At 42.6% G+C, this 22,349-nt stretch overlaps 1 protein-coding gene across 1 annotated transcript in view; it reads right to left on the reverse strand.

The window, feature by feature from the left end:
• LOC134337561 (ADAMTS-like protein 5) overlaps positions 1–16,082 on the reverse strand; it is a 155,761-nt gene extending 139,679 nt beyond the window's left edge. Inside the window, exons 1-2 of the mRNA XM_063032689.1 lie at positions 15,472–16,082; positions 15,040–15,112 (exon numbers count right to left, since the gene is read on the reverse strand). Of these exons, the coding sequence (XP_062888759.1) occupies positions 15,040–15,112; positions 15,472–15,506 (108 nt within the window). The 5' untranslated portion in view covers positions 15,507–16,082. The remainder of the gene's footprint in view (positions 1–15,039; positions 15,113–15,471) is intronic.
• Between the last annotated feature and the right edge of the window lie 6,267 nt (positions 16,083–22,349).

A 22,349-nucleotide genomic window follows, 5' to 3' on the forward strand; every position in this document is an offset into this window, starting at 1 on the left:
TATCATGTACTTCCAAGTATCCTGAAACCTCATCCTTAGGAATGAACTCCAACATCTTCACAACCACTTAAGTCAGTGTAATTGGCCTATAATCTCCTATCTTTTGCCTCCCTCCCTTCTTAAAGAGTGGTGACATTTGCAATTTTACTGCCCTGGAGGGTCTCAGCCTGAAATGTCGACTGTTTATTCATTTCCATAATGCTGCCTAACCTGCTGTGTTCCTCAAGCATTTTGTGTGTGTTGCTTTGGATTTCCAGTATCTGCAGAATTTCTTATGTTTATCATCCCGGAATGTAGTGATTCCCTTCCCCCAGAGCAGTTGTGAATTTATTTTACTCCAAGCAGTTATCTGGGAAATTCTGAAGAATCCAAACAAAATAGTTCACTATGCCAATATACTTGTTACAGTAAATAACTAAAGGAAGCGAGTTAAAGGATTAACTAGCTAACCTCTGCCACCCACTGCTCAGTAGCAACAGAAGTGGGGAGTTCACTGCAATAGAGCCAATGTACACCTCAGTACTTATTCAACGGAATAAGCCTTGTGCGCCTCTGTAGCATAGTGGTTAGCACAATGCTATTACAGCTCGGGGTATGCCAGAGGTGCCGTTCTGTGAAGAGTCTATGTACGTCCTCCCCGCGGAATGTGTGGGTTTCCTTCGGGTGCTCCAGTTTCCTTTGGGTGCTCTAGTTTCCTCCCACAGTCCAAAGACATGCCGGTTGGTCGGTTAATTACTGTAATTGTCCCATGATTAGGTTAGGGTTAATCGGGGTTGTGGGTTGCTGGGACAGCATGGCTCAAAGGGCCAGAAAGGCCTACTCCGCACTGTATCACTAAATAATAAATAATGAAGGGTTACTGCTTTAATTTATCACCCATGACTACACTCTATGATTCACAGAAAAAGTGAATTTATTATAAAAATACAGTACTGTGCAAAATTCTGAGGCACACATATATATTGTAGCTAGGGTGCTCAAGACCTTTGCAGAGTACTGTAGTAATTTTATGTATTGCACTGTACTGCTGCCACAAAAGAAAGTAATTTTAAGACACGTGAGTGATGATGAACCTGATTCTGATATGGGTCTCTATTGAGGACTGAGAGTGGGAAAGGGACAGGGAGAGGGGAATCATGGTTGGGAAAAGGGGAAGGGAGAGGGGAGGGAGTAGGAAGCACCAGAGAGACATCTTGTAATGATTAATAAACCAATTGTTTGGAACCAAAGGACCAGGACTGGTGTCTCAGGGCTGGGTGTGTCTGCACCTGCACCACTCACTGCCCTGGCACTCCCTATCTGCTACCTCTCTCAACGCCTCCCGTGGTGCTCCACCCGCTATATATATGTGCGCAAGACTTTAGCACTGTACTGTATTTGTCAACATGGAGCAGAAATGTAAATCTGGCAGGAGCAAAGGATGTTGAGAATGGCGAGCATGGAATGCCATGGGGGGTGCAGTTCTTTGGTGGTTCCCAATACCTACCTTCTCACTTCCCCTTTTCCCAACCATGATTCCCCTCTCCCTGTCCCCTTCCCACTCTCAGTCCACAATAGAGACCCATATCAGAATCAGGATTGTCAGCACTCACAGTACTGTGCCGAACCACCAGTCTGATGTTTATAAAATTTGAAGAGACATCCTCATCTATTCACCTCTTTCTTTGGATACTTGTTACGTTGACATTGAGGTTGTAGCTTTGTTTTCCCAATGACATGTAAATACAGTGGATTCCGGTTAGTTGGGACACATCGGGATCAGTACAGTTTGACCATATTAAACATAGAAACATAGAAACATAGAAAATAGGTGCAGGAGTAGGCCATTCGGCCCTTCGAGCCTGCACCGCCATTTATTATGATCATGGCTGATCATCCAACTCAGAACCCAGCCTTCCCTCCATACCCCCTGACCCCTGTAGCCACAAGGGCCATATCTAACTTCCTTTTAAACATAGCTAATGAACTGGCCTCAACAGTTTGCTGTGGCAGAGAATTCCACAGATTCACCACTCTCTGTGTGAAGAAGTTTTTCCTAACCTCGGTCCTAAAAGGCTTCCCCTCTATCCTCAAACTGTGACCCCTCGTTCTAGACCTCCCCAACATCGGGAACAATCTTCCTGCATCTAGCCTGTCCAATCCCTTTAGGATCTTATACGTTTCAATCAGATCCCCCCTCAATCTTCTAAATTCCAACGAGTACAAGCCCAGTTCATCCAGTCTTTCTTCATATGAAAGACCTGCCATCCCAGGAATCAATCTGGTGAACCTTCTTTGTACTCCCTCTATGGCAAAGATGTCTTTCCTCAGATTAGGGGACCAAAACTGCACACAATACTCCAGGTGTGGTCTCACCAAGGCCTTGTACAACTGCAGTAGTACCTCCCTGCTCCTGTACTCGAATCCTCTCGCTATAAATGCCAGCATACCGTTCGCCTTTTTCACCGCCTGCTGTACCTGCATGCCCACTTTCAATGACTGGTGTATAATGACACCCAGGTCTCGTTGCACCTCCCCTTTTCCTAATCGGCCACCATTCAGATAATAATCTGTTTTCCTATTTTTGCCACCAAAGTGGATAACTTCACATTTATCCACATTAAATTGCATCTGCCATGAGTTTGCCCACTCACCCAACCTATCCAAGTCACCCTGCATCCTCTTAGCATCCTCCTCACTGCTAACACTGCCACCCAGCTTCGTGTCATCCGCAAACTTGGAGATGCTGCATTTAATTCCCTCATCCAAGTCATTAATATATATTGTAAACAACTGGGGTCCCAGCACTGAGCCTTGCGGTACCCCACTAGTCACCGCCTGCCATTCTGAAAAGGTCCCGTTTATTCCCACTCTTTGCTTCCTGTCTGCTAACCAATTCTCCACCCACACCAATACCTTACCCCCAATACCGTGTGCTTTAAGTTTGCACACTAATCTCCTATGTGGGACCTTGTCAAAAGCCTTTTGAAAATCCAAATATACCACATCCACTGGTTCTCCCCTATCCACTCTACTAGTTACATCCTCAAAAAATTCTATGAGATTCGTCAGACATGATTTTCCTTTCACAAATCCATGCTGACTTTGTCCGATCATTTCACCGCTTTCCAAATGTGCTGTTATCACATCCTTGATAACTGACTCCAGCAGTTTCCCCACCACCGACGTTAGGCTAACCGGCCTATAATTCCCCGGTTTCTCTCTCCCTCCTTTTTTAAAAAGTGGGGTTACATTAGCCACCCTCCAATCCTCAGGAACTAGTCCAGAATCTAACGAGTTTTGAAAAATTATCACTAATGCATCCACTATTTCTTGGGCCACTTCCTTAAGCACTCTGGGATGCAGACCATCTGGCCCTGGGGATTTATCTGCCTTCAATCCCTTCAATTTACCTAACACCACTTCCCTACTAACATGTATTTCGCTCAGTTCCTCCATCTCACTGGACCCTCTGTCCCTTACTATTTCTGGAAGATTATTTATGTCCTCCTTAGTGAAGACAGAACCAAAGTAATTATTCAATTGGTCTGCCATGTCCTTGCTCCCCATAATCAATTCACCTGTTTCTGTTTGCAGGGGACCTACATTTGTCTTTATCAGTCTTTTCCTTTTTACATATCTATAAAAGCTTTTACAGTCCGTTTTTATGTTCTCTGCCAGTTTTCTCTCATAATCTTTTTTCCCCTTCCTAATTAAGCCCTTTGTCCTCCTCTGCTGAACTCTGAATTTCTCCCAGTCCTCAGGTGAGCCACTTTCTCTGGCTAATTTGTATGCTACTTCTTTGGAATTGATACTATCCCTAATTTCTCTTGTCAGCCACGGGTGCACTACCTTCCTTGATTTATTCTTTTGCCAAACTGGGATGAACAATTGTTGTAGTTCATCCATGCAACCTTTAAATGCCTGCCATTGCATATCCACCGTCAATCCTTGAAGTGTCATTTGCCAGTCTATCTTAGCTAATTCATGTCTCATACCTTCAAAGTTACCCCTCTTTAAGTTCAGAACCTTTGTTTCTGAATTAACTACGTCACTCTCCATGTTAATGAAGAATTCCACCATATTATGGTCACTCTTACCCAAGGGGCCTCTCACGACAAGATCGCTAATTAACCCTTCCTCATTGCTCAAAACCCAGTCCAGAATAGCCTGCTCTCTAGTCGGTTCCTCGACATGTTGGTTCAAAAAACCATCCCGCATACATTCCAAGAAATCCTCTTCCTCAGCACCTTTACCAATTTGGTTCACCCAGTCTACATGTAGATTGAAGTCACCCATTATAACTGCTGTTCCTTTATTGCACACATTTCTAATTTCCTGTTTAATACCATCTCCGACCTCACTACTACTGTTAGGTGGCCTGTACACAACTCCCACCAGCGTCTTCTGCCCCTTAGTGTTACGCAGCTCTACCCATATCGATTCCACATCTTCCCGGCTTATGTCCTTCCTTTCTATTGCGTTAATCTCTTTTTTAACCAGCAACGCCACCCCACCTCCCCTTCCTTCGTGTCTATCCCTCCTGAATATTGAATATCCCTGAACGTTGAGCTCCCATCCCTGGTCACCCTGGAGCCATGTCTCTGTGATCCCAACTATATCATAATCATTAATAACAATCTGCACTTTCAATTCATCCACCTTATTACGAATGCTCCTTGCATTGACACATAAAGCCTTCAGGCACTCTTTTACAACTCTCTTAGCCCTTTTTAATGCTTGCCCTGGATTTGTCGGCCTGCCACTTTTACTTTTCCCCTTTGTACTTTTTGCTTCTACGCTCACTTTACACCCCTCTGTCTCTCTGCACTGGTTCCCATCCCTCTGTTGTGAACTAACCTCCTCACACCTAGCCGCTTTAATTTGATTCCCACCCCCCAACCATTCTAGTTTAAAGTCACCTCAGTAGCCCCCGCTAATCTCCCTGCCAGGATATTGGTCCCCCGAGGATTTAAGTGTAACCCGTCCTTTTTGTACAGGTCACACCTGCGCCAAAAGAGGTCCCAATGATCCAAAAACTTGAATCCCTGCCCCCTGCTCCAATCCCTCAGCCACGCATTTATCCTCCACCTCATCGCATTCCTACTCTCACTGTCGCGTGGCACAGGCAGTAATCCCGAGATTACTACCTTTGCGGTCCTTTTTCTCAACTCCCTTCCTAGCTCCCTATATTCTTCTTTCAGGACCTCATCCCTTTTCCTACCTATGTCATTGGTACCTATATGTACCAGGACCTCTGGCTCTTCACCCTCCCACTTCAGGATATCTTGGACACGATCAGAAATATCCCGGACCCTGGCACCAGGGAGGCAAACTACCATCCGAGTCTCTGGACTGCGTCCACAGAATCGCCTATCTGACCCCCTTACTATCGAGTCCCCTATCACAACTGCCCTCCTCTTCCTTGCCCTACCCTTCTGAGCTACAGGGCCAGACTCTGTGCCGGAGGCAGGGCCACTGTCGCTTCCCCCGGGTAAGCTGTCCCCCCCAACAGTACTCAAACAGGAGTACCTGTTGTTAAGGGGCACAGCCGCCGGGGTACTCCCCATCACCTTCCTTTTCCCCTTCCCCCTCCTAACCGTGACCCACTTGTCTGCCTCCCGTGGCCCCGGCGTGACCACCTGCCTTCCACTCCTCTCTATCACCTCCTCCACTCCGGCAGATCTCTTCGCCGAAGCTTCATGGAAATAGTTAAAACAGTATAAATAAGCCAAACTGTCATTTCACTGAGTAACAAATTATGTATTTAATACAGAACAAATTAGAATACTATCTCTACTACTACAGTACAATAAAACTGTGTATAAGTTCCTAATAGTAATTGACGGAGAAATTCAGCTTAGGCTGCTGGGTATTTTGATTGACTGTAAATGAACAAAATCATTGCAGATATCCAGTGTAGACAATGGACTACCTTTATACAATCCTATCTGTGATTGCATCCTCCTAATCTTCATATTCATTGTAACATCCAAGATGATTGCTGATACCTTCAGATTCTTCAGAGTTCCTAACTTGTTGAAGTTGAGAAATTATTTCACTTACACTCCCAGTCGCTTCTAGCACCTCCAAGCCTGAATGCTTGAAACTACAATGAGTAAAACAGTTCTGAATTGTCTTACTGCTTACTTCGCGCCAACCATTGGTGACAAAATCACTGCTTTTTGAACACGAGCATGTGCAACTGACACTATTAACACTGTTTGGTCTAAGCAAGGTATAGTGTCTAACTGCAAACAGGAGCACATGTCGTATGCTAGCTAGAATCTGTTGGGCAAAAAGTCTTCTGCCCAATTAAGTGGCATAGTGTCTCAAATAAATGAAGGGAATCCCAACTATTTTCTCAATCAGTTTTTGTTCTTTAAGAGTTGATCCAAATAAGCAGCTGTCCCAGTTAAACAAAATCCACTGTACATAAAAATATTAAACATTAAGCACTGAAAAGATTTGGTGGATTAATAATCCCAGTTGGAGACAAGCTCAAAAGTAATAATCAGGCTTAAACAGCTATTAATTTATCAATCTCACATGGGATTGCAGTATGCTTACATTCTAAGTCACATTAAGGACATGAGGTTATGGCTAAAATTTCAAACAAGGCACAAGGGAAGTTTTAAACTTCTTTTCAACTGTGCTGTATGTGGCCTGAAAACTGTTGTAGCAAGTTTTTTAAAGGACTTTTGCCTGTGGTAATGATTTAAAAAAAACATGGTAAGTTTACGAAAAGTACTTGCAGCAACATTGAAAAACTGTTTTTTTTTTGGAAGATCAAGGGTCAATTTAATGGAAATTTTCATGATAGTAAGGAGAAGTAGTAGGGATAGATTGTGAACAAGTATGATATTTTCATTGGACTAGGAGTGTAAGTCAAAAGATCAATCTGAACATTATAGCCAGGTTTTTGCAGAAATAAGGTCAGAAAATACACTCAGTATGTTGCGTGCAAGTTTGTGGTCCTCTGCTGCTGTAGCCCATCCACTTCAAGGCTTGACAGATGCTCTTCTGCACACCACTGTTATAACATGTGGTTATTTGCCTTACTGTCACCTTCCTGTTGCCTTCCTATCAGCTTGAATGATTTTGGCCATTTTCCTCTGACCTCTCTCATTAACAAGGAGCTTCAGCCATCAGGACTGCCAATCACTGACTTTTTTTTTGTTTTTCACTCTCTGTAAACTCTAGAGACCATTGTGCATGAAAGTCATAGGAGATCAGCAGTTTCTAAGAAACTCAAGTCACCCTGTCTGACACCAACAATCAATCCACAGCCAAAGTCACTTAGATCACATTTCTTCCCCATGTGGATGTTTGGTCTGAACGACAACTGAACCCCTTGATTATGTTCGCATGCTTTTATGCAATGGGTTGCTGCTACATGATTCGCTGATTAAATATTTGCATGAATGTGCAAGTGTACAAATATACCTAATAAAGTAGCCACTGAGTGCATTTCTGTAAGCGCGTTAAAACTTGAGAACTGCCTTATATAAATGACATTTACTAAATCAATGATATTATTGGATAGAATGTAAAGCTGGGTACATGGATTTAGGCCAGAGATCTGCCTTCATTCTACTGAAGTCCAGTGACTAATTGGACTCCTCCCATTCCCAATGGACATACAAGGCTAGTTTTCTCTCTCTCAGTTTAGCTCTGCTGCCACTGTCAACAAAGAGAAGAGATGTGCCAAGGTCAATATTTATCTCTCAGTTAAGCTTCTTAAAAAATCTGGTCTTGGTCAAATGTTTGTTTGTGGAAGCCTCCTGTACTTAAATTAGCTGTTGTTTTCTGTACTTTACAATGATAACTGAACTTCAAAGGTTGCCTGATAGACATATATAAAATTAAGATAGATTTTCAGAGTCTTTTTCTGGTGTGGAAATGCCAAATTTTTGAAGAAAAAGGTTTCAGGTGAGAGGGCAAAATTTAAAAGATAATTACAAGGTAAATGTGTTGTTTTTAATTACACGGAGAGTGGCAGCTGCTTGGAATATGCTGCCAGAATGATGGCAGAAGCAAATACGTTGTCAAAGTTTTTAAGAGGCATTTAGACAGACACAGGGACTCCGGATTAGTTTAGATTGGCATCATGGTCAGAATGGACAAGATGGGCTGAAGGGCCTGTTTGTATCCTGAAGGCACACACTCAGTGATTCAAGAACGGCTTCTTCCCCTCTGTCATCTGATTTCTGAATTGATATTGAACCTATGAACAGTACCTCACTACTTTTTAAATTTACTTTTGTTTTTCATAACTCATTTTAACTTAACTATTTAATATATATAATATATATATATTTATTGTAATTCAGATTTTTTTTCCATATTATCATGTACTGCATTGTACTGCAGCTGCAAGGTTAACAGATTTCACAATACAACCCTGATTCTAATTCCGGTTCTGATACTATGTTCTATGTATTTCACTAGTGGTAAAGCACTTTCAGACATTCCAAGAGAGACATGAGAAACTTATTATAAGTAGTTTATTGTGAGAACATACCACCAAGCTTATAAAGATAAATAAAGATTAGCTTTATTTATCACATGTATATCAAAACATACAGTGAAATGCATTGTTTGCATCAAATCAAATCAACGAGAATTGTGGTCCAGGCAGCTGGCAAGTGTCATAGGTCTGTGGGCATGCTAACTGTGCGTCTTTGTAACGTGGGAGGAAACCAGATCGCCCAGAGGAAACCCAAGCAACCATGGGGAAGAACATAGATTACTAACTCCTTACGGACAGCGGAGGGAATCAGACCCCGATCTTACCGCCGGCACTGTAAAGCGATACACCAACCACTATGGTACTGTGCCAACCCCATCATCAGCTTGATAATTTCCTCACCTTTCATTCCTGGAAATTTATCACTGTTCATTCTCAACTTTGAGTGTAGAGTCATGGAGTCCTACAGCAGAGAAACGAGCTCTTCGGCTCACATTGCCCATGCCCCCTGTTGTACCTATCGAAGCTAAATCCAATTACCTTCTTAGAGTTGTCACACACTGCACCTTGGCAACCCAGATTTTTGTCTAAATGTCTCTTAAATATCATGGGACTCTCTGCCTCCATCACCACAGCAGGCAGCACAGTCCAGACTCCAACCAGCCTCAGTGAGAGAGAAAAAATTCCCATACATTTCTTCTCTAAACTGCTTACCTCATTATCTTTTAACCTACACCCTTTAATCTCAGACACAATTCCCTGCAAACCCATCACCAGCTCGGGGAGAAGAGTTTTACTCTTTACCCTGTCCATTCTTCCCATAAAATTTATTTTTCTCTATCAGGTTATCCCTTTGTGTTCTCAGCTCCAAGGACAATAAACCCAGCCTGTCCAGTCTCCTCTTATCATTGAAATGGTCCAATCCAGGCACCATCCAGATGAATCTCCTCTGTACCCTCTCCAAAGAGATCATATCCTTGATGTGCAACTTAACCAGTAGTTCAAGACATTAAACAACAGGAATTCTGCAGATGCTGGAAATTCAAGCAACACACATCAAAGTTGCTGGTGAACGCAGCAGGCCAGGCAGCATCTCTGGGAAGAGGTACAGTCAACGTTTCAGGCCGAGACCCTTCGTTAGGACTAACTGAAGGAAGAGTGAGTAAGGGATTTGAAAGTTGGAGGGGGAGGGGGAGATCCGAAATGATAGGAGAAGACAGGAGGGGGAGGGATAGAGTTCAAGACATTAGCTCACCACCACCATTTCATGAGCAATAAGGATGGCCAATAAATGTTGGTTTAGTTAGGAAGATATCCAGATTATGTTACCCTATAACTTCGTGCACTGAAGTAAAAACAAGCTAAAGAGATGGTGCGTGAAGTTGTTTATACATTTTCATTGCCCCTGAAATTGTTCATGTAACATAGGCAAGCATTGAAATTCACCAGATTTAAAGTTAAGTAGTAATCTCCTAACTGAAACGGAACAACGCATGTAAGATCATACGGCTTAGGCCATTTGACCCAGCCAGTCTGTTCTGCCGTTCTGTCACGGCGGATTCATTATCCCTCTCAGCACTATTCTCCTGCCTTCTCCCAGAAACCTCTGACACCCTGACTAGCCAAGAAGCTATCAAACTCCACTTTAAAAATACCCAATGACTCGGCCTCCCAAGCCATCTGTAACAATGAATTCCACAGATTCACCGCCCTTTGGCTAAAATATTCCGTCTCACCTCTGTTCAAAAGGAACATCTTTGTATTCTGGTGCTGTGCCCTTTGGTCTTAGGCTTCTCCACTATAAGTAACATCTCTCCATGTCCACTCTATTTAGGCCTTTCAATATTTGGTAGGTTTCAACTAGGTCCCCCAACATTCTTCTAAACACTAATGAGTACAGGCCCACAGCTATCAAACACTTCTCATACATTAACCCTTTAGTTCTTGGGATCATTCTTGTGAACCTCCTCTGGACCCTTTTTAATGCCAGCACATATGGAGCCCAAAACTGCTCACAATACACTAAATGCAGTGGGACCAATGCTTTATAAAACCTTGGTATTACATCCTTACTTTTATATTCTAGTCCTCTTGAAAAGAATGCCAACATTGCGTTTGCCTTCCTTACCACCTGTAAGATAACCTTTAGGGAATCATGCATGAGGACTCCCAAGTCCCTTTGTATCTCTGATTTCTGAATTGCTCCTAATTCAGAAAATAGTCTACATCTCTCCACACTATAACCTGAGTGTGAGCCAGCATGTAAACAATGTAGTGCTTTTAGCAGATACAAGAACAAGCCAATGTTTAAAAAAACAGTAAGCCATACTAATGAAGATCATTCGAAGGCATACAATGCACGAGGCCTAATCTAAATTGGTTTGTGGTAAGATATTAATAATCGCTAATTTGCTTTGAAAGTGTTAGTTTCACACTTTCTCCATGTAAAAATCTGTTCATCTCATTTTATCTTAGCAGGTTAAGTAAGCAATTGAATGGTGGAGGAGCACTGGGCAGACATGAGGCTTCTCCCTGTAGACTGCAAATCATCTTTGATCAGAAAGCAGGAGTGAATTTTAATTTTCATTGACAGACTCCCACAGAAGGAACATTGTTCGTATGTGAGCTGTGGTCATAGCTGACAGAAGGCAATTTAACTGCTGGGACCCGCAGATCTGAGATCTGATCCTAATTTGATATTGATGCCCATACATTTTCAACTAGGGTCTTCAACCAAAGGGGTTAACTTCACTCAACTTCACTTGCCCCATCATTAAAATATTCCCACAACTAATGGACTCACTTTCAAGGACTCTTCATCTCATGGTCTTGATATTTATTATTGTTATTTCTTTATATTTGTATTTGCATTTTGAATTGAATTGAATTGACTTTATTACTTTACATCCTTCAAATACATGAGGAGTAAAAATCTGTCTCTGTTCAAATGTGCAAAGTGCAATTATAGTAATTTATAATAAATATTATGTGCAACAGGATAGTTTATATAACATAGAAATACAGTAGCAATCAGCATGAATTAATCAGTCTGATGGCCTGGTGGAAGAAGCTGTCCCAGAGCCTGCCGGTCCTGGCTGTTATGCTGCGGTACCGTTTCCCAGATGGTAGCAGCTGGAACAGTTTGTGGTTGGGGTGGCTCAGTTCTCCAATGATCCTTTGGACCCTTTTTACACACCTGTCTTTGTCAATGTCCTGAATACTGGGAAGTTCGCATCTACAGATGTGCTGGGCTGTCCGCACCACTCTCTGCAGAGTTTTGCAATTGAGAGAAGTACAGTTCCCGTACCAGGCAGAGAAGCAGCCGGTCAGGATGCTCTCAATCGTGCCCCTATAGAAAGTTCTTAGAATTTGGGGAGCCATACCAAACTTTTTCAACAGTCTGTGGTGAAAGAGGCGCTGTTGTGCCTTTTTCACCACGCAGCCGGTACGTACAGACCTCGTGAGATCCTCGATGATGTTTATGCCGAGGAACTTAAAGTGGTTCACCCTCTCAACCCCAGATCCAATAATGTCTATAGGGGTTAGCCTGTCTCCATTCCTCCTGTAGTCCACAACCAGCTCCTTTGTTTTTGCAACATTGAGGGAGAGTTTGTTTTCTTGACATCACTGTGTCAGGGTGATGACTTCCTCTCTGTAGGCTGCCTCATTATTATTTAAGATTAGGGCAATCAGTGTAGTGTCGTCAGCAAATTTAATTAGCAGATTGGAGCTGTGGGTGGCAAAATTGTCGTGGGTATACAGAGAGTAAAGGAGGGAGCTTAGTACACAGCCCTGAGGGGCTCCTGTGTTGAGGGTCAGAGGGGCAGAGGTGAGGGAGCCCACTCTCACCACCTGCTGGCGATCTGACAGGAAGTCCAGGATCCAGCTACACAAGGCAGGGTGAAGGCCGAGGTCTCTGCGCTTCTTGTTGAGCCTGGAGGGAATTATGGTGTTGAATGCTGAACTGTAGTCCAAGAACAGCATTCTCACATAACCATCCCTTTCTCTACGCTCTGTTGGAAGGCTCAAGTTGGGCAGTCTTGTTACAGTTATTATTCCATTTATAGAGTATGAACACAAGAAAATAAATCTCAGGGTTGCACCACAAACATGGGAAAATCTGCAGATGCTGGAAATCCAAGCAACGCACACAAAATGCTGGAGGAACTCAGCAGGCCAGGCAGCATTTACGGAAAAGAGTAAACAGTCGACGTAAACACTCCTGAGGAAGGGTCACGGCCCAAAATTGTGACTGTTTATTCTCAGTTGATTTGAATTACCTATAACAACTTTGATTTTTATTTACATAGCACTTTTGACATACAAAGGTCATAATGTACATGAAAATTTGATGTCAGGCTGTGTAAAGACAAACACTTGTCCAACCATTTGATTGTTAGGTCTGCAGCCAAAAACAATAAAGAATAGATGCTGAATATCTGAAATGAAAACAGAATATATTGGAAAGACTTGGTAGTTCAGGCAGCATCTTTGGAGAGTGGATAGGGTCACTATTATATTTTTATCACTTATCATCAAGGCAAAACATTTTCTCTCATCTCATTGTAAAAATTCTATTATAATCGTCTATTCTGAGTTCTAATGGCAGGTCATCGACTTGGGCTTTAATTCAGGCTCTTGCTTCACAGATGCTACCTGACAATGAATATTTTCAGTTTTTCTGATGCTATCTTATACACATTACTAGCCTATTTCCAACCACGGTAAATATGGGGAGAAATATGAGATGAAGAAATATGACCTCCCTCTGTTGCCCCTCCTCTCTCCCTTTCTCCATGATCCACTCTTTTCTCCTACCCAATTCCTTCTTCTTCAGCCCTTTACCCTTTTCACCTGTCTCCCTCCAGCTTCATCCCCTGACCCCATCCACTCACCCACTAACACATCTTCCCCCCTCACCTGGTTTCACCTGTTACCTGCCAGCGTGTACTCCTCCCTCCACACCCCCTCCTTATTCTGGCATATCACCCTCTCCTTTCCAGTCCTGATGCAAGACCTTGGCCCAGCATGTCAAATATTTATGCCCCTCCATAGGTGGAGGTGATCTGCTGAGTTCCTCCAGCAGTTTGTGTGTGTGTTACTCTCGATTCCCATATGGCTCTCTTGTGTTTATGAGATATGTCAATAACCTGGAAAATGGGAAATCATTACCCATAGATTAGGAGCTGCCTCTTGACAAAGGCAGACATTGATGATGCAATTCATTGTGGCAGTACAGTTATTGGTCAAACAAAATGGGTGTTTGAAGTTCACATCACGCAGAAGGTACAGAAGGAACAAAGCTAGGTAACAGTTTCTTCCCCTAGGCTGTGAGACTCCTGAAAACACTGCTACTACCCAGAATACACTATCTTTGACAGTGCCAGTAGCAGGAATGCTGTTATATACTTAAGTATACTATATGTCATATCTACATCTACAGAATACTTTTTAATCTGTTAATATTATTGTATTACTGTTAATTAATATTCTGTATGAGACATATGTACTGTGTTCTTCACCTTGGCCCTTGGGGAATTTTGTTTCGTTTAGTCGTATACATGCTGACAGCTGAATGACAATCAACTTGAACTTGCCTGTCCCAAAACACATGCTCTATTGGACAACAGTGATTCATGACTTCCGACAGACTGCTCTACTCAGAGCCAACACGTCAAAGCATGGGGAAATACCACCAAGGCTACCCTCAAACTCACTCAAATAAGTAAATCAACATCAGTGCTCCCTCCCAGGTCAATGGCTCCAGCATCTAGACCACAGCTATATTTGGGAGGTCAGGTGGACGGAGATCGGTATGGCAGGCACCTGCAGACGCAGGGCTAACACCAAGATTCGAGATTGTTTATTGTCGTTTATCAGCACACCAGTGTAAAGAAGATTGCAATGATTATTAATCATAAAAATGCATAAAATCTCAATAAATAAAAATATAAAAGCAATCCTATAAAACACAGCGGCCAAGTTCCCAAACACTATTCAGAGTTCTGCCACAGGAAAAGGTTTAACAGGCAGATGGGGGAAGGACTCTGCAGTACGCTCAGAACCTCAAAACCTCTTAAAGTAAGGCAGCATGCCCTCCGATTCCTGGCTAGCTCTGGCCCATGACTCCTCTCAGTGAAGAAGGTGCTCTGTGTGAATGCATTGACACACGTTAAGGTCTGTGCAAGTGATAGAAGGAGCAGGGCGCCTCAGAAACGATGGTCCCGGGCAGTCAGGCACGTCTTTCGTGGAAGAGCACGCGTTTCCCACAGTTCACAAACTCAACGGAAGCAAATCATTCTCCATCCCGAGGGATAGCCCGAGAAGACGTCTGAACAAACACAGGCGGCGTGACTGTAGACCACGTCTCAAGCTCATTTTAGACATATTTCCTCTGTGACAAATGATACCGACAGAAACTCAAGCACCAGTAACATGGTAGCCAGTTCATCTTAATTTTAACAACAGTTTCACTTCATGGGAAGGTAACAATGCACAATAAAACGCACGTGGGAATTAAGGTCGTCCATTAAACGCAAGCCAAAGTTGAGGTTTTGGTTTTCAGTGGTTAAATTCTTATTGCCACTCACCTGAGCCCCGCAGAATGCGCCACATCCCAGTACCAACCCTGCCAGCAGCCAAGATTTCCAGCAATGCCTTCTCCTGCGGGCGTTTGATAGGGGGTGCGGTGTGTAAAAAAAAAAGGACATGAAAGCGATAAATGACTAAAGAATTAATAAAATCCCCCTCCCTGCATCATATGTTATCCCAAACCCCACTGCCCAAAAGAAACAGAATTCAGCATATAATTCATTCCAATTAAATTATGTGGATTCATTAGATCTTTCGCTGTTCAACATTATCAGAATGGATTGCATTGCGTTGTAAGAAAAGATGCATGAAGCGGCACGTGCACGACGCTGCACAAATTCAAAGGGTTAAGTTTGCAATCTATGTAATTAAAATAATAGATCCGTTTCTACTTGGAGCGGAACAGAATACTTTAAATACAGTGAACATACCAGGAAGATAAACGCAGCATGCTTCTTGATCCCATCGGTAATGATCTCAGAGTGAGAACTTATCTTGGACTGTCATCTCGTCGTTTCATGTTTGTCAAATCTTCAGCGCCGATCGTCTGCAGCATTGACAGCTCCCAAACTTGTAAAGGTGTCCAAAACTTCCCAAAATCCAGCTGCTCCGTACTGTCGACAGCAGTGGATTTGTAATATTCACTTGAGTTCTATGCAGCCAGTCTTGTCTTTCTGGTTTGAAGCTTTACGTGATTCAACGTGGTTCTTCAATAAATTCACTCCCACTTCCCAACGATTATTGGTCGCTCACCATCTTTTAAAAAATTCACCAGCGGTCCATAATCATTAAAAATCCTTCACGTTACAACTTTCTCATAAATTTTCTTTTCCGTTGAAATCCAAACATGTGTTTTACTAGTCACTTATACAGACAATTTTAACCAACACAAAAACACAGGTGAGTGATCGTTGCTAGGTCTATTAATTGGAAAATCCGAACCATCTGCGTGCTGAAATCGTCGGGAATGGCGTGAAGTTTTGAAGTTCTCAGCAGCTCAAAATCTCTAGAAGTGAAGAGTTGCTCTTTTCCGGGTGTCTCATGTGTGCATCAATTCTTGTAAAACAGTAGGTCACGCTCAGAGAAGTGCGTTACATATTCATGAACGGGGCGTGTTTTTGTTTAAAGGGACAGCATTCGATTTGGGAGCATCGATGTAGTTGCACTGTTTTGATCAATAATGACATGCAGAGAAAATTTACCAGGATGTTGCCAAGACTTGAGGACCTGAGCTATAGGGAAAGGTTGAAAAGGTTAGGACTTTATCCCCTGGGACAAGGGAGAATGAAGGGTGATTGGATAGAGGTATACAAAATTATGAGGGGTATAGATAGGGTAAATGCAGGCAGTCTTTTTCCACTGAGGTTGTGTGCGTCTAGAACTAGAGGTCAGAGGTTAAGGGTGAAAGGAGAAATGTTTAAGGTGACCACGAGGCGATTAGCTTCAAGATTCAAGGTTGTTTAACATAATTTCTTGTACACAAGTGTATGAAGAACAAGATAATTGTTACTCTGGATCCAAAGCAGCACAAAGATTAAGAACATAATAATAATATTTAAATACACAGTAAATATAAATACATAAGATAGCTTGGATGTCTACATAGAATGATTGTATGTCCATAAAGTACATAAGGCCAAGTCATTGGGTGTATTTAAGGCAGAGATTGATAGGTATCTGAGTAGCCATGGCATCAAAGATTATGGTGAGAAGGCGGGGGAGTGGGACTAAATGGGAGAATGGATCAGCTCATGATAAAATGGCGGAGCAGACTCGATGGGCCGAATGGCTGACTTCAGCTCCTTTGTCTTATGGTCTTATGGTCTTATAAGGTGACTGACGAGAAATAGAAGAGTTAGGTAGGCAGAAAGGACTGTTTCTGTCTTGTACTCTTTACTCTATGATTTTCTGAGTACTCTCGAGAAAGTGTTGATTACCTGCCAAGTGAAAAGCTTTTGTCCACATGCCATCTATGCCATCTAGACAGGTCAGTCCATACGCTTGATACTGTTAAAGTGGAGAGTTCTCATATTTAGACCTCACCATGGTCAATCAAGGCCAATATGTTTCCTTGTCAGGATAGTGTGAGACTTCAAAATTCAAAGTAAGTTTATCATTGAAGTAGTTTTATGTCACCATATACTGCTATAAGATTCATTTTCTTGCAGGCACTCACAGCAGAACAAAGAGATACAATAGAATCCGTGAACAAAACTATCCACAAACAAAGCCTGACAAACAACAAGTGTGCAAAAGAAGACAAATTGTGCAAATATGTAGAGAAAAATAAATAAATAGTACTGAGAACATGAGTTATAGAGCTCGTGAAAGTGAGCCCATAGGTTGTGTTCAGTGATCAATTCAGAGTTGAGATGAGTGAAGTTATCCACACTGGTTCATGAGCCTGATGGTTGAAGGGTGACAACTGTTCCTTAACCAGGTGGTGTGGGACCTAAGTTATCCACACTGGTTCATGAGCCTGGTGGTTGAAGGGTGATAACTGTTCCTTAACCTGGTGGTGTGGGACCTAAGGCTGCTGTACCTCCTGAGTCCTGAAGAAGGGTCTTGGCTGGAAACGTTGACTGTACTCTATTCTATAGATGCTGCCTGGCCTGCTGAGTTCCGCTAGCATTTTGTGTGTGTTGCTTGGATTTCCAGCATCTGCAGGTTTTCTCTTGTTTGTGATTGTACCTCTCTTTTGTGTTGGCAGCAACGAGAAGAGAGCACGCCCTAGATGGTGAGGATCTTTGATGATGGATGCTGCTTTCCTGCTTCAGCGCACTTCGTAGATGCCCTCAATGGTGGGGAGGGCTTTACCTCTGATGAACTTGGAGGAGAAGCAGCAGCTGACTGGTAACAAAACTTGCAACAAATGTAATGGGGATGTGGGTGGTGCTGCACAAGTGTCTTTGTATGGCATATACTTAACGAGATAGGACAGGTAACCCGAAGAATGAGAATGCTAGACAGGGATTGACAAAGCAAATTAAAACAAATACCAGTGAGTTTTTCTGCACTGGCTGTGTGGGAAGTCGGAACAATGTTAAATTCACTCAGATTACAGGTGGTGGCACGAGAATGCTCGAGGCATATACCTGAGATCTTGCAGGTCTGGGAATCTGCAGGTGTAGGTGCAGGGTGATCTGTGGTAAGGATATTTGTGGGTGCAAGTGGGGGATCCTTTGCACAGTTAGCACACAAAATGCTGGAGGATCAACATCTACAGAGAGGAATAACCAGTGGATGTTTTGGGCCGAGACCCTTCAGCAGGACTGCATCTGTAGAGTTGCTTGTGTTTGGACAGTTGTGAGGATCTGTGAATGTAGGTATGGCAGGTTCGAACTATAAGTATGGGGACATGTAGAGTTAAATTGGGCATCGCTAGGTATAATGAGAATCTATAGGTTCAAGACAGGACTTTTTTTCTTAAGGTTTGCTCTGTATAAGTATGAAGATACGTGGGCATAGTTCTGTGGATCCGTGTTATGAATATAGTGGAATGTGAATACACACTGACTGGTGAGTAACACCAGCCTGTATATTTATCATTAGCTGTGGGAACCTGAAATGGGGAGTGTGTGACAAACTATAAATTATTAGGTGAATCATTAGATCCCTGCAGCACTGAAGCCCAGTCAATGCACTTTTGCTTGCATTAAATTTACATTATTCATGGTCAGATGTGAAGGTTCTAAAGCTATGGAAAAAGCTATGTTTAGAACTGTGGCTTTATGAGTGGATGAATCCTAAATCAGGACTCCCTGATCTATTCATGTTAGTAAACTGAGGGATTTATATACAAATTAATGGAACCTTGGTTATAAACTTTATACGTTGCTCCCATACTTTATGGCATGTTTCTATTGAAGACTACAACCCAAATTACACTTTGGTAACTGCTGCTAATGTTTATGTGGAGTGTCCATTTGTTACGTCTGCAGTCTAGACTACATTAAGTGGTTGATTTATGTGATGGTCGTGAAGGTCTGTGTCCAAACGCCCTGGTGGTCCAGGTGATATTCGTAATTGAGATCTTTATTTCTCGGACAATGAGATTTGGAAACCTAGGAGGAAGGAGGTAGGAGGGTGAGTAGGGACAGACACATAGAGAGGAAAAGAGAAGGAAGGTGTGACATTAATCGGACACACTTTCTTGATCTTCCAGGAGGTCAGAGCCTGTGTGTGCTGGGGTTGGGGGGTGGGGGTGGTGTAGTCCGAGTCGGATGAGACAAAGTTTTATTTCCCTTCCTCATATGGAAAATTCCCATCTCCTTGCATCCTTCATTATCTTTCAATTATTTCCCCATGACATTTAAAATCAGAGTTAGGCAATCCTAATTAGACCCAAAAGTAGATCTTCATTATTCCTAGATACCACAAAATGGAAAAAAAATATACCCAAATACAGACTCCCCTGAGTTAAACATACTTGTTTTCTTTCTGTAAAGTATACTTCCACAGACAATTATAATCTTTCACTGACTTGACTGACTTGACTCCGTACTGGTGAGTTTAAGTACTAAATGTCAGCAATGAATCAGGACAGGGGTTATGGAGCTGAAGTAAGAAATTACAGCTAAACCTTGTTTATCTGCTCGGACAATGTGCATTTAATTACTGTTCCAGCAGGGGGCACTCTAGAGCCAATCAGCGGACGTTTTCTCTCTCTAATTAGAGTTAATTCTGACACCTCTGTGTACTGACCCTAGCTACGGTAATTAACTCAGGACCAGTCCAGGATCACCTTTTGCTTCTTCATTGTTTATATGTGCCAGCCACTCACTAGAATCATTTTCCAATTTTAACCAACATTTTTCATAGGTATACAAATTTTTTCCAGCTTCAGATTGCTGGTTAGTGAACTCATTCTTGCCTGGTTATGCATTTTGCATTCTTTGTTTCCAAAGTTACATAGAACGTATAAGGAAATAGTGTTGTTGCCTCATAGCCTCAGTGAGCTAGATTTGATCCTGACCTCTGGCACTGTGTGTGTGTGTGTGTCGATATAGCCCATAACAAACCCTTAAACCCTTTATTTCATTGATCAGGCCATTACTAATCCTAGAACTTCCTTTTCTGCACAGAAAGACACCTATGGTTCAAAGTGTCAGCTCACCACCATGTTCTCAAAGCAATTAGATGTCGACAATAAATTCTGTCCTTAGCAAAGATAAGGACCTTCTAAAGATGAAAGATTAGCTTTATTTGTCACTTGTACATCAAAACGTGCAGTGAAAATCATACAGCGGAATTTCCCGGGTGGCCAAACTTTTTAATTCTGATTCCCATTCCCATTCTGATGTCGGTCCATGGCCTCCTCTTGTGTAAGATGAGGCCACCCTCAAAGTGGTGGTGCAACACCTTATATTCCGTCTGGGTACCCTCCAACCTGCTGGCATGAATATAGATTGCTCCTTCTGGTAAAAAAAACGTTTCCTTTCCCTTCCCCTCTTCTATTCCCCTCTCTGGCCTCTTACCTCTTCTCACCTACCTATCACCTTCTCCATGTCCCTTCCTTTTCTCCTATGGTCCATTCTCCTCTCCTATCCAATTCCTTCCTGTCCAGTCCTATATCTTTCCCACCCCTGTGGCTTCATCTATCACTTTCTAGCTGTCCGCCTATCCTTCCTCCCACCTTTTTATTCTGGCATTTTTCCCCTTCCTTTCCAGTCCTGAAGAGGGGTCTCAGCCCGAAACATTGACATTCAATTCCGTAGATGCTGCCTGACTCGATCAGATTACAGTGAAATGCGTTGTTTTGTGTTAATGACCAACACTGTTCGATGTGCTGGGGGCAGCTCCCAAGGGTCACCACAATTCCAGCACCAATTCTGCATGCCCACGATTTACTATCCCTAACCTGTACATCTTTGGAATGTGGGAGGAAACCAGAGTAGGCAGAGGAAGACCAAACCATCACCGGGAGCACGTACAGACTCCTTACAGACAGCGGCAGGAATGGAACCCCAATTGCTGATCTCCGGTGCTGTAAAATGTTACTCTAACTGCCACGATAGTCAGATCCCAAAAAGTGAAGACGCAGAAGTATATAGGGTAGGAAACGGAGGAGACAAAATTGTGCTTACACTGGAGAGTGATCAACTGGGATAGGGAGGAGGAGAAATTCTTCTGGATTCCTCTGGAGGTGAATATACCAGCAGCCCTTGAGCAAGTATAGGCTCGGGGAAGGATCTGCTCACACACAGAGGACATAAATCCATCTAACTATAAAATAAGGATTTACAAAATGGGTGACCCATAGCCCCTTCATGGTCTAACAAATTAGAGGCAATTTGTCATAGACCCCATCTAATTCACTTTATTTTATTTAGAGATACAATGTGGAACAGGTCATTCCAGCTCAACGGGCCACACCACCCAGCAACCCACCTGTTTAACACTAGCCTAATCGCCGGACAATTTACAATGACCAATTGACCTACTAACTGTGTTACTGTTGGCCTACGAACCGTGTTGGACTGTGAGAGGAAACTGAAGCGCCTGGAGAAACCGGCCTGGCCAGAGGGAGAATGTATAAGCTTCTTATAAAGGGCGTCGGAATTGAACTCAGAGCCCCAGAGCACACCGAACTGTAATAGCGTCACGCTGGCTGTATGCCACTATGGCACCCAAGGGGAGTCTTTCACTAGTAGTTCAAAGTAAATTTATTATTAAAGTAGCTATTTGTCACCAAATACTGAGATTCATTTTCTTGTGGACATTCGTAGTAGAATAACAAAGTAGAATAGAAACCATGAAAAGTTACACATAAAGACTGACAGGCAACCATTGTCAAAAGAAGTCAAACTGTGCAACTGCGAAAATAAATAGACAAGTAACTCAATAATACTAAGAATATGAGTTTCAGAGACCTTGAAAATAAGTCCATAGATTGTGTTCAGTGATCAGTTCAGTGTTGTAATGAGTAAAGATGTCCCCGTTGGTTCACCCTGATGGTTGAGTGTATTAACTGTCCCTGAACTTGATGGATCCGAAATGATAGGATCTCCCCCTCCCCCTCCCACTTTCAAATCTCTTACTATCTCTTCTTTCAGTTAGTCTTGACGAAGGGTCTCGGCCCAAAATGTCGACTGTACCTCTGCCTGACCTGCTGCGTTCCACCAGCATTTTGTGTGTGTTGCCAGGTGTACGGTATGGGTTAAGAATATTAAACTAGTGTTTCAAAAGAAGAAAGGGTGAAAGATGAGGTAAATATAAGAGAGACAAGAAATTTCATGGAAGTGATGGATTTTTCAGTCTATTTCATTTGAATAAACATAAAAAAATCATTTAATGCCATTCACAAAAT

This window comes from Mobula hypostoma, chromosome 24, assembly GCF_963921235.1.
Source record: "Mobula hypostoma chromosome 24, sMobHyp1.1, whole genome shotgun sequence".
NCBI classification, from domain to species: Eukaryota; Metazoa; Chordata; class Chondrichthyes; order Myliobatiformes; family Myliobatidae; genus Mobula; species Mobula hypostoma.